The following is a 14,320-nucleotide window of genomic DNA, read 5'->3' on the forward strand; positions in this document are numbered from 1 at the left end:
AAATTATGATTATTCTTGAATCTCTGATTCCGGTGGGTATGTCTACCAAGGGTTATGTGTTGACCTTGTATATGAGGTTTATTATTCACCTTCTCTTTGGAATCATCATCATGGTTTGCCACTGTTTCGTGTGAGTCTACTAATTGTGTTTGATTGGATTTGTCAGGTGTGTGATTGCTTTTGTCAAGTTGTAACTTCTTTAATTTACTTATGGCGCGGTCCCTTTGTGGCCAGTTGTAACCTAATGGGTATCCTTTGATATTGAAATCGCTAAAGTGATAATTCTTGTCACAAGCATTAAAGAGGTCAGCCTCATTTTGAAATTCCACAATGATCTTGTCTGGGCTCTGCTTGAATGCGCTTTTGGGGTTAAAAGGAGCAGTAATTTCCAATGCTTTCGCCACTGTATGCTCTTTTCTAAAACCTATAAATTCACCTCTATACTTCTTTCTTTCATCAAAATCACTAGCTTTGAAATGCGCAGGGCTAAGACGGTAAATATAGTTTTCAATATCAATGGACCATACATTCTTCAACAGCTGTCTTGCGTATTCGTCCTTTACTGTGAAGTAAACAGTCATAGTATTCTCTGACCTGTATTTAAAACTTTTGTCCGTTATGAAAAAAGGGCTACCATGCAGTAAGCGTCTAATGCTACTTTCGATGCTAGTTCTATCTATATTGTTAGGTACTTCCAAAATTTTGAACTCTCTACTAGAAATTCGTTGACCATGTAGCGTATAGTACTTCTTTTCTTTCATTTTAAGGTTGCTGTTCTTGAAAAAATGATTAAACAATCGTACCATGCGTCTTATCCCACCAATTGCGTAGTTCTTTATAATAATGTGTTTATCAGTCGCATTGTATTCTACTCCAGCGTAGTCTGAGAAGTTATGTACGTTAAGTTCGATGAAGGCAAGTTTATCATCAAACGAGTCATAGAAGTTTATATCATTAATTGGAATGTAAGCATCGTAAGTTGCAACTTTTTCTTCTATAAACGTGTGCATTGATATTTGGTTGCGTGTTGAATGTTTTTTTATATCCATGAGAACTTTTTTTAGTTTCTTAATTTTTGAAGGTGGATACCAATTGTGATCTGTCTTATCATCGATTTTTGTACATTTTTGATTGTCAGCTTTTGTTTTAATGGCTGATTCAAATTCTTGGATTGATGATGCGGCTTTTGATGCATCTTGATCTTTAAGATCCATTTCTTCCTTATAATTGGAGATTGAGTTGTCCATTATATTATCTTCGGCTTCCGTCATAATTACATCTTGGTTAATCAGCCACAGTTCGTTCCAAATATTATCCACTTCTTCACTACCTTTCGATGAAAGCGGAGATGGAAAAATGTATGATGAGGGCGTATCTATGTTATTCTGCACTGTTGAAATGTCTATTAATATTTCTGATTGATTGTTAAAGTCGAGTGCAGGAATGGCAATGATGTCCTCCATATCAGATACGTGAGTATTCTGATTTCTGTTTTTTCCATAATTCGTTGGTATCTTTGACGAAACTTTGCTATTATGTTTTTAAGTCCAATTCCTCCTTATCGTTGTATTGTTGTTGAACAAAAGTTACGTCTGTTGAATTAAGAGGTTGAAGTTCCTTATTTTTTGATTTCCGTTTCTTTTTATTCAGTGGTACAATCTCTGTTGTTTCTTTATTGTTATCACGTGATTGATAGGACGTAGTATCGGGATGTCGAGAATCCTTAGAGTTGTCGATATTGGAACCCGTAATTTTGTCTGTTATATCATTGGTTAAATGTTGTATACCATCTTGGTATGAGATATTATTATTAGAAGTTGGTACAAGATTCCTAGATCCAGTCGGTAAATTGTCATTGTTTTGTTGTTGTGCTGAAAAACGCGTGAAAATATTATTTTGTTCTTCTTGCACTAAAAATGTTTGTACTCTTTTTATCCACAATGCTACCGCGATTTTAATATTTCCAAGCCTTTCCGCGAGCAAATATTTATCGTGTAGGATAAGTGAACCAGCTAGTTTTGCTAAAATTTTGTATTTTTCATCGTCTATAAAGCTATCATTAATAAATGAAGAACCTTTAAAAATAAAAGACAATTTCGTAAAGTCCATGTTGTTAGTATCGTTAAAGCTGAAACATATAAACTATTAGTAGTTAGTAGCAACAATAACGTTGATATTTTATAAATAAAATAAAGTTTTTCCAACTCTTTGAGTTATACCCTGCGGTATTTTTCTGCCGTGAAATATTGGTTTCAATAATTCCGGAAAGAGTTGCTCCTTCTTTGAGCTAATTATAATTTGTTAATAAAATTTATAATTAATTAATTAAATTAAATTATAAAAATTATAAAATAAAATATAATCACTTGTTTCTTCAGTATCAGGTGCTTTCTATATAAAATTAAGTATTCCAAGATAATTACCATGAGGATATCTAAATAAATAATTTTATAGATTAAAATGCTTTTTGTAATCATGTGCGTTAACGCGTAATTGCATGCTTTTAAAATTTTCAAATATAAAACAAGAATCTTACCTGTATAATCCCGTAGAAACAGATAACTGAATATCACAAATAAAATTATATTTCTTTATAGAATCATTTGATATATAGAGATTAAGATCAACGAAATCAAATACTTCTCTATTTGCAAGATCAAAATCTAATATACAATATCTTGAATCAATTTCTTCATTACATTTAGAAATCAGATGAATATTACAGTTATTAGATGGTTCACATGCTGGGTTTTCACTTTCATAAAGGGTCTTCATATTATTATTAGTAGTTTCAAGATGATCAAGATATTTCTTCATCATGGATATGAATTTAAAGACATTTAATACAACTTCTTGCCAAGAGTTTTTAGATACCCAAGGTTAAAGTTGCTGGGTGAAACTAAGTAGTTTAGACAATTGTTAAAATTGAAACTAGTTGAAACATTTTATTAAAAAATTAAAAATTTGCTAAACTGCGAAACTGACAAAACTGGTAAAATTATGAAAGGTTTAGACATATATATTTTTACATAATAATTAATAAAGTTTACCATTTATTAGAATAAATTATATGATTAATATAAATTTAACCAGTTTTGCAATTATAAAATTTAATATACATTATATTAATTATTTAAATCATTATATATATTAAAATATATAGTAAATTTAATTAATAACCAATTTTATAATTTTACTTTTTCATTATAAGTACAGTCAGATTTCTATATAGTTATCTAATCGGTTCTGCAAAAATTGGTAACTATATAGAGACTTTTACTATGATGTAATTATATAAAGGTTTTTTTATATAATAAGTATATAAATTGGTTTTTCCCAAAGGTGTGATTATATGGAGAAATTTTATATAATGTAATTATTACTATATGGAAATCTAACTATATTTATTAATAATTGTTAATTAATATATAATATTTATTTATAAAAAATTTATTTAAATATATATAATAATGTATTAATAATTATTTATTTTAATTAGAAAGTTTAGACATAGTTTAGACATTTAGCTATTATCGAAACCTTTTGTCATAGTTTAAACTATTACTAATTAAAGTTTAGTAAAAGTTAAAATGAATTTAGCCAAGCAACCTTACCCAAGGTTCAGCTAAAGAAAGCTCTATAGAATTAGCTAATTGAAAAAGTTCTAGGCGTGTAAGTTGTAGTTTTTTTTTCTTCATTCTTTGATAATATTCATTATAAATGCCATTTTGCTAATACACTGGAAGAGAGTTAAATAATGATGGAAGATGACATCCTCTTAAGCGTAACTTTTCTAAGTGTAGGTCTATATACCATATAGCCTTAGTTAAATGTTCAATAAATCATTTTCCATAAGTAATATGACCATCTCCAAGCCAACTGTCACACCTACTCTGAAAAGTTAAATAATATGGTTATATAATAATATATTGCGTATATCTTCACATTTTTGTGCTGGAAATTGATACCTAGAACCTATCAACCTTGTAAGAGCGTTAGGAAGTTGTATTGGTGGTGATAAAGGTGCAGCAACATCGTGTGAAAGAAGAATATACTTGAGGTACATAAATCCTAATGTTTTCATTAATAAAAGTTTACTCTCTAATCCTTTATTATGCACTAATATCTAAGGTTCAGTTTCTGATTTTCTAATTTCTACACATACATTTCGGTGAAAGTAATTTCCAAAAGTTATTAGATCAAATAAAGTTGAAAAGCAAAGCTAACTCTTAAGTTTCCTTTATACTGCTTTTAACCTGAAAGGGCTACTATTAAATTTTAGCACCCTTATTTACTTGAACAATTATATACATTTAAGTGTCCTTTTTTAAATGTCGTGTCATGTAAAACAAAACTGCAAGTACGTAATGCAACCTGCATTTTTTATTTTAAATTAAAAAAATTTAAAGTTTAATGATAGATGTAATATGAAGATCAAATTAAATAGCTTAATGTTCACATGATACTAAGCATTTATTGGCTAGACTTTTGTCACGTGATTATTTATTTTTTCTGATTATTTGAGAAAAATTGGGGAGGGAGGATATGTAAAACAGATAATTAATTTGGTTCAGCCTAACTAATAAATACTATATTATATTAATAATAATTAGTATTTAGTTGGGCATTTATTGTTTTAATACATATTTCAACAAATATTCAATAGAATTAAAGTTCAGAAATTAAAAAGACCAATCTGAAAAAACTTTAATTATTTTTGTACAATCTAATTTTTAATTTCTCTTGTAATATGACCCAGAGCATTATTTATAACATTGCTTATGATATTTTAATCAAATAATTTTAATTGCTAAATCTGATACATGTATCATAATATAATAAAATTACATCTATTTTAATTGTTAGAATTAGAGGAATTATTATTTTTTTTTTAAAAAAAAATGATATTTAATATAATTGATCTAAAGAAAATCAAATAGAATTTAGCCAAATACTTTGGGGAAGATAATATACATATTTTATCATATATTAATATTTAAGAGTATAATTAGATTGGGTATTTGTTTAGAAGATTTATTTTGTAATAGTTTAGTAATATTATGTACAGTCAACTCTTATTATAACGAATCCTAGATTTCAGACCTCAACTTCGCTATAGGGCTATAGTGAAGATTTTAAGAGATTTGATTGGTTAATTCATTATAGTAAGGGGAAATTTATTATAGTTATCTGAAAAATTCACTATATCAAGGATTCGCTATATTAAGGTTTAACTGTATTTTTTACTACTGTATTTGTTTAATAAATGTAAACTAACTCTTTAAAAACTCTTTAAATAAAAAAAAATAAAATTATATTTTAAAATTAATAAATAGAAAAACAAATCTTTAAAAATTAGTATTATTATAAAAATATAAGTATTATTTATATTTATACTTATATAAATATTAAATAACTTTCAATTAATAAAAAAAGTCAATTTTATTTAACTAAAATGGTAAAATTACACTTTAAAAATAATTATATAAATATTATATTTAATTTTATAAAATTAAAATACTGGTGGATTTATATTTTAAAATAAAATATATTTAGTTTTTTATTTAATAAAATAAAATTATACAATATATTGAAAATAATATATTAATTAATAAAATTAATAAAAGAAACTATTAAAAATAATTAATAAGATATTTGTATATTTAAAAAAAAAATTTAATTAAAAAAAGATTTTTGTTTATATATTATATAAAATTATAAATATATGTAATATTATTAATAAGAATAAATTTATTTTTCATATTAAATAAAATTCAATATTTCTAATTATAAATATTAAAAAATAATATTTATAAGTTTTTTAAAGTATTAAGTAAATTTGTTGAACTAGAAATTTTACAAAATAAAAAGAAATCAAAAAACTTATAAAAATATAAAAAATATAAGTATATATTGCTGCAATATTAAACACTTTAATATGAAATATAATTATTAAATTAACAATTAATATCAAAATGAAAAAATACATAAATTATATAATTAAAGGTAGATTTTTTTTTTTTTAAATGATTTAAAAGATATTTTTAATATGGGTGAATTATAATTTAAATTAAAAAAACAATAAGTTTATATATTAATTATATCAATCATTTTGATCATATGATGTCATTAAGATTTTTCATTTTTTAAAAAATCCTGGCATAAGACCTTATGCACTTATTATATACTATAAAAACTTTATATTATGCATATTTTTGACTGCTTTACAAGTTTTCTTAATATATCAAAAAGGATTTAGAATGTCATTTTTGACTTTTATATATAATATATTATAAGGATATGATTATACTTCTCTGCTAATTAATTACATCGTATTTTGGTAAACAGACCAATTCACTATTTATTATAAAATTACTATGAATTAATTACATCTGTCAAAATAAATTTAATTAGTATTTTGTCATTTTGACAAAAAGTATAGATATGATATAATACAGGTGCAATAAAAAAAACAAAACCCTTATTTTTTAGTTTTTAAAATAAAGTAAAAAATAAAAATAAAATTAGCAAATTATATTTTTTTTTAAGTTTAACTTATACATTATGAAGTTTAATTTTATATAAAAAATCTGATATTTTTAAAAATATATTATGATGTAACTTTTGACCAGAATTAAAATACTGGCTGGTATTCTATTATAATTTCACTACCGGTAACCATTACTAATGGTGGTATTGGTGGTATTTAGCAATACCCAATTATATATTTGCAATTTTTAATAAAAAACCATGATTTTATTAGATACTTTAAATAAAAATTTTTAGAAAAATGAATAATTATTCTGAAAAGATTTAACAGAAAAATAAAAGATATGGAAAGTTGTAAAAAAACTATATATATAAGTAAATAAAAGATAAATTTTTATCTTATTATTTATTCATTTTATATATTCAATTATAAAAATAAAGGAATAAACCACTATCAAGCATCTCTAATCAAAAACTTCTCAATTGCATAATGATATTGTGTAGGAGTTCTAATCAATACACCCAATTCTTCAGCAGCCTTAATTGCCCAGCTACCATCAAGCAAAAAGCTTCTTGCCAAAAATACCAAATCAGCATAACCACTTGACACAATATTATTAGCAAGTTTAGGATCTCTAATCAAACCAACAGCACCCGTATTAATATTAGCATTTTTCTTAATTTCTTCGGCAAAAGAAACTTGATAAGCAGTCATAGGATGAAGCTTTTGTTCAGGTGTGTTACCACCGGAGGAAACATCAATTAAATCAACACCAAGATCCTTTAATAGCTCAGATAATTTAACAGATTGCTTGATTTCCCAACTATTACCTTCGCCATTATCAACCCAATCTGTAGCAGAAATTCTAACAAATAAGGGTTTATCTTTTGACCAAACTTCGCGAACTTTTTTTGTAGTCTCTAACCCATATCTAACACGATTTTCGAATGATCCACCATATTGATCTGTACGTTTATTTGAAATAGGAGAGAAAAATTCGTGAGCAAGATATCCGTGAGCAAAATGTAGTTCTATTATATCAAATCCTGCTTTTTCAGCGCGTTTAGCAGCAGCAACATAAGCTTCTTCAATTTCATAAATTTGTTCTACAGTTAATTCTTTTGGATACGCGTGATTTACGTCCCAAGGAATAGGAGAAGGCCCAACAACATCATTTGGCCATCCACCATGTTTTTCCGGAGATAAAAGTCCTTTGGAAAGAATATAAGGTGTTGCTGTGGAAGCTTTTCTACCAGCATGTGCTAATTGTATACCAATTTTAACTCCTTGAGAATGGACAAAATCTACAATTCTTTTTAATGGAGCAATTTGTTCATCTTTCCATAATCCTGAATCATTAGGAGATATTCTACCTTCAGCCGTTACAGCTGTAGCTTCTATAATAATTAATCCTACCCCTCTAAGAGCAAATTGGCCTAAATGTACTAAATGCCAGTCCGTTAACATACCATCCTGTGCGCTGTATGTACACATTGGTGATACTACTATTCTATTTGGTAATATTGTATCACGAATTTTTAGCGGTGTAAATAATGGTGGAAATTCTGTAATCTCTCCATTAGATTGGGTGATTTTACGTTTGATTAAAGATAATGGCGTACCCGGTGGAGGGTCTTGAATTGGTGTAAAATATGGCACGTTTGGAGCTCCGATATTTTCGAGTGTAATTTCAGTGGTCATTTTATTTTGTAATTTGGCGGTGTTTTTTATGTTTGAGGGTAAGCCATTTTATACTTTTTATTTCACAACCGGATAAAACTAAATCCAGCAAAGTAGTCCTAATTAAGGTGATATGCATTATCCATACATATATTATTAATCAAATGGCATTAGAATCTAAATTTATAAGCAATATAATAACGACATTATTAAAAAAAATTGCGTTAATAGTTACTTCATAAATAAAAACGATACTGTATATTTGCTTTACAAATGGTTCGCTGTCTTACTTTTAAATTAGTTGTTTCCGAAAATTCGCGATGATCCGTTTTTGTAATCAATCAGTATTATTCTAGTACTTTCACGTTTACTGTAAATTAAATTTCAAATTGTGGTTACGTTTAAAAAATAAAAACTAATAAATGATAGCACATTTTTTATCTATCATCCCGAGATAAACGCAAATCTCAGTCAAAAATCTTGAATAATGTTATTTAAAAAAAACCGTCGTGGCGCAGCAACAAGTCCACACTTAGCGTTGAAAAAAATGTCACGAAATGGCCGGCATACGTAATTCGACTGAAATTAAGTGTGGCCAGATAGTGCTGTGAATTCTGTGAATTCGATTATTAATCATATTTGTAAATTTAATTATCGCAGATGTAATAATTATTACAAAAATTTTTATAATCATTTATTTTAATTAAAATTATAAGAAAAATTGGATGCTATTTATTTTACAAAAAAGTCCGTTTTCGAAATATAATTATCAATAATTATAAACCATTGAATTATATCTTTTTTTTTTTTAAGAGTTAACACACATTTTATTAAACGAATAGTAGAGGATATCTAGTATCATTAAGCTATTACAAAATAAAATTCCTGAATCAAATCAGTCCGGCTATCATTTACTTAAAGTATTTTTTATTAATATACTATATAATGTGGGTTACAATACCTTTCATATATAGTATTCCCCTCTTAACTTATACATATAAATAATTTTTGGTTATATTACAATCAAAATTATAGATATTGAACCCAATATGTATAATATAGTAGATTTTATGCAAAATTTAAATGCACATTACAAAATTAAAAAAATACATTTTGTTATATATCTTACTATCCAGTAATTGTAGAAAAATGAAACATAGCATTCATCCTGATAAGATGAATTAAATGATAGTAGTTTCACATTTCTAGTTACTATAAATGTGAGTTATATTACATATCAGCACTTTATATTTACTATGTATTTTACATTTTATTAAATAACTTGCTATTTATTACATCTAAAATATAAAACTATCACTATTTAATTTATCTTATTAAAACAAATCCAATAAGTTATGTTTTATCTCTTTATAATTACTAAATGATAAGATAAATAACAAGATATATATTTTTTTTAATTTTATAAATGAATTTTTAAAAATTTCTTAATTAAACAAATTTTTATATTCTAAATAATTTCTTAAAAATTTTTTAAACAAAAAAAAAATTTTATTAAAAAATATTTCAAGTATTCTTTAAAACAAATAAAAAACTTTTTATTAAAAAATATTTTAAATGGTCTTTAAAAATTTTAAATATAAAAAAATTTTATAATATCATTATATAAAATAAAATCTATTTATAATAAAAATCACTATTATTATATAAATAAACATCTGACTTTTTGTATAACTGCTGTTTGATTATACAATTTCAAATATATATAAATTTATAAGAAAATGGGATTTTTTTATATTAAAAAAACTGTTATTTAGACAGTTTTTTTTAAAAAAACATAAAAATTTAATTTTTATAAATATAGGGAAAGGTCAAAATTATCTAGCTACTTTTTAATATGAAAAAATTTATATTTACTGTATATAATATATTGAAAATAAAAATTTAAATTAACCAAAAAAATATTTTTTTATATATCCTTTATATACTTTTTAATATAATATAATAGGTATAATATTGCATAAGTTTTATAAAATAGTATTATTTATGATTATAGGTTTTATGCAAATGTAAATACTATATAGATCTTTAAGTTTGTATAAATTTATATAATTTATAATTTAAAAATTGTATATTTTGATATCTAATAATTTTAAATTCATTACATTCATCTCATTAAAAAGATTTAAATGGTAACAATTTGTATTTGTAAAATTAGTATTGGATATGTAATTATACTTTAAATTGTTTAACATCAAGTTTAACATTAATTTTTAGTTCATCAGATTTATTTTATTATAAAATGATTCAAATGGTGATAAATTTATGATAATTTAATTGATATTAATCAAATTAAAACTCTGAATAAGCTATATTAAATTAGGTAACTACTTTGACCTAATAATCTGAGATGGATCATAAATTTGATAACCTAATCTGAAAATTATTAAAAAAAAAATATTTCGGCATTTTTTCCTGAAATTTTATATATCAAAAAATTTTTTTATATTCCAATTATTAATTATTATTAATATTTATTAATAAAAAGAAGAGTGGTATACCACTTAGCTGTTAGACTAAGTTATAGTACTACTCTATAATCCAATTATCATAACCTGATTATTACTCTATAAATCTGATTAACACTCTATAGGTTACCACTCTATAATCTAATTTCTATAATCTGGTTACCACTCTATAACTTATTACATGCTTCCTTTTGGTAGTTATCTCTTTAATGCTCTGACTATTTCTTTATGCCTTTTCTGGTATTCATGATTTTGTATTGTTAACCACTTTATAATCTAACTACCACCACTCTTTAATCTAACTCTTCTTATTTTTACCTTTTAAAGAACCAGGTTTTGCATTGAAAGTGCTGACCCCTTGTATGCTAAGTTCTATGTTAAGGGTGTTTGTCTCCTATGTCTTTTTTATCTAAGAAGTTGGTTGTGTGTTGACACTTTTTATTTTGCTTTCCAGTAATATAAGTGACATTTTGAAATTCCTCAAAAGGTATCCATTCAAGACATTTATGATAATGTACAGCATTAAGTTGTAAATGTTGTATTAATTCATCAATGTCTTTATTTCCATTGCAAAAAAATATCGTGTCAAGCGGCGCAGTGATTCCGCCTTAATTTCAGCCGGTACTATAAGTATAATTCTATAACACTATGACTGATCAGCATAATGACCAGTGATGAAAGAATAATCGTTACGTGCGTAACTTGAAAATTCAAATTTATTGATCAAGATCTAAAGACTGATCAGAATCAACAGGACATCGAACGCCATAATATAATGCCCGGTTAGTAAATTTTAACAAAGCCACCCCCTCTCTCTATCCTATGCACACCATAGAAGCCATAGACAGACTTGCAATTCCTCTAAGGATTGGAGTTGAAAACTTTTTGTTGTATTCCATCAATAATTTTCTTAATTCTTTAACTGATTGTAAATTTTCATATATCTGATTACTTTTAACCATCTTGTCATAAATATTATCCTAATACTCTTGCTCTTTAGTCATAATGCTTACTATTAATTCTTTATCACAATGCAGATAGGAAAAATACAATTTGTAATATTTAGATTTCATTTTTTTTAGTAATATTATTATCTAACATAATAATTTGCCTTACACACCCAATACACTAAGCGATGCGGACAAGTAATTCCTGTTCACGGCTCGAAGTGACAGTTGACACGGTAAGACATGAATGTTTCTTTCAGGTAGTTTCTCTTATTGCTAATAGCTCGTCCATAGCTTGAGTTTTCTGCAGGAAAATTATCTAATAGTGTCTTTGAGCTCGCCAACAGGCTCTCCCCCACTTATTTTAACAGAGAAAGCGTTCGCGGTTGTATTTCCTTAATATAAAGTATAGACATAGCGTGAAATGCTTTTTGATGTGTGAAAAAAAAATTTATTTGTGCAAAAAAATACCGTCTGTCGCACAGACCTGCTGTGATCAGCCATATTGGTGAAGCATTTTAACGTGATCATCTTTACAACTTTTATAACGTAAAATGAACAGAGCAAGAGAAAATTTTTTAAGGTCCTTAGTTTCGTGCTCACCAAAGCATCTGTTGAAACTCTTCTTTAAGAGAAAGTAGAATCAGGTACAAGGTATTAAAAGTGCGACGCTTCTTTTCAATTGTTATTAAATATCGAATCATTATAATTTGACGATTTGTCCTACTATGACGGCGATAAATCATTCACATAATCGAGAATATGGATTCCCAGAATAGCAAAAAATCTGCCTTCGAGAATGTGAAATTTTTTATTAATAATTCTTAGAGCCCATAAAAATTATATTATTAAACATATCCATAGATTTCATTTTCAATGTCTCTTTATTATCCTTTTTTATCAATTTCCTTTTTAATTCCAAATTATGACATTCGGGAATGAGTCGCCCATTCTTATGCCTCAGAAAATTTTCTTATCAATATTTACCATTATGAAAATCATGAAAGAATTAATTACTATTAAGGACAATAGTTGAGAATAAAGAAAATCATACGATCCTTGCCATCATCATATGTAATCATATGTAAATAGTTTTTTCACTCAAAAAAATTCCATTATAATTTATATTCAAATAGAATAAAGAATTCATACGATCCTTCCGGGATTTTGACCATTATATGTTATAAATATGGTATATTCTTGATTCTACACAATTTAAAAAAGTTAAAATCAATATTTAATAAATTGACAACAAAGACCAACAACAATTAATCAAAAAATAAAAATGAAATTCAATATTTTCCTTCTATTAGTAACTATTTTTGCTGCCGTCACTTTAGCATCGCCACTTGAATCTAGTAAATATCTTACAATAAATCAATATTTATTATTGTTTTGAAAAAAAAAAAATATTAATTGTTAATATTCGTTTTGTTTTATAGGAGGATGTAACTATCATTACTATTATTATTAATTTATTGTTCTTTGAAAAAAATATTAACTATTTAATTTTCGTTTTATTTATTTATTATTTATTTTAAATAATAAATAGGCTGTAAGTATCATTATTATAATTAATATTTACAGTATTGTATTATTTTTAAATATATTGTTAATTTTCGTTTTTTATTTATTTATTTAAATAATAAATAGGTTTTTGTAAGTATTTTTATAATTAATACTCATTATTATTTTTGGAAAAAAAAAAAATATTGTTAATTTCGTTTTTTCTTATTTTATTTTAATAATATATAGGTGGTACGTATCATTTATTATTATTATAACCATTATTTTTTGGAAAAAAAAAATGTTAATTGTTAATTTTCGTTTTTTATTCATTTGATAATAAATAGTGGGAGGTAGATGTAAGTATCATTTGTCATTATTATTACAATTAATTATTTATCGTTTTGAAAATATTAATATACTATTTATTGATTATTGCTTTTTTTTTTGTATATAGCCTGTAAGTATCATTTATTTTATTTTATGTTTTTTTCGGAGATATATTAACTGTTAATTTCATTTTTTTAATTTTTTTTTATGTTAATAAATAGGCCGTAAGTATCATTTATCATTATTATTAATATAACTATTATGTTTGAAAAAAAAATTATTAATTTTCGTTTTTTATTTTATTTTAAATAAATAGTTGCAAGTAAGTATCATTTGTCGTTATTATAACAACTAAATATTTATTCTTTTGAAAATATTAACATATTATTTATTGATGCTTTAAATAATTAAAAAGTCTGTAAGTATCATTCATCATTATTATAATTAATTATGAAAATTTGATTATTGATTTATTTTGTTTTAAATAATAAATAGGCTGCGATCAGAAAGTTGAACAATGACATCTTATTGATCATTGTTAAATAATAAATAGTCCGTAAGTATCATTCATCATTATTATAATTATTTATTCTTTTTTGATTATTGATTTATTTGTTTTAAATAATAAATAGGCTGTAATCCGAAGGTTTACTAACAACATTTTATTATCACTCATAAGTTACTGAATCACTATAATTACCAAGCAATGGTTATAATTAATTTCAATAATTAATTTAATTATTTTATATATTTTAGTAAACTAGCAATAAATTTTTATTGGTTCAATCTTTTCAGCCTTCTTATTAAAATATATGACCAAACTATTATACAGTGACACCTCTATAAGTGCACCCTCTATAAGTGCACGCACTATATAAATT

The 14,320-nt window shown here is 25.0% G+C and overlaps 2 protein-coding genes across 2 annotated transcripts; both read right to left on the bottom strand.

Moving 5' to 3' along the window:
- Positions 1–2,391: 2,391 nt before the first annotated feature.
- Positions 2,392–2,820, bottom strand: OCT59_019446 (uncharacterized protein; the record flags this gene model as incomplete). Its single annotated transcript, XM_066143541.1, has 2 exons — positions 2,392–2,434; positions 2,537–2,820. The coding sequence occupies 2 exons, from the start codon at positions 2,818–2,820 to the stop codon at positions 2,392–2,394; spliced, it is 327 nt and encodes a 108-aa protein (XP_066005279.1).
- Positions 2,821–6,326: 3,506 nt separating this feature from the next.
- Positions 6,327–8,211, bottom strand: OCT59_019447 (uncharacterized protein). The gene has a single exon (XM_025319534.2). It carries the CDS (start codon positions 8,189–8,191, stop codon positions 6,944–6,946), a length of 1,248 nt encoding a protein of 415 aa, XP_025173652.1. The 5' UTR covers positions 8,192–8,211; the 3' UTR covers positions 6,327–6,943.
- Positions 8,212–14,320: the final 6,109 nt, after the last annotated feature.

Source organism: Rhizophagus irregularis, chromosome 29 (genome assembly GCF_026210795.1).
Source record: "Rhizophagus irregularis chromosome 29, complete sequence".
NCBI lineage: Eukaryota > Fungi > Glomeromycota > Glomeromycetes > Glomerales > Glomeraceae > Rhizophagus > Rhizophagus irregularis.

What these genes read in the sequence shown, in the direction of transcription:
- OCT59_019447 (XM_025319534.2), bottom strand. Translation starts at nt 8,191, where the DNA reads ATGACCACTGAAATTACACTCGAAAATATCGGAGCTCCAAACGTGCCA.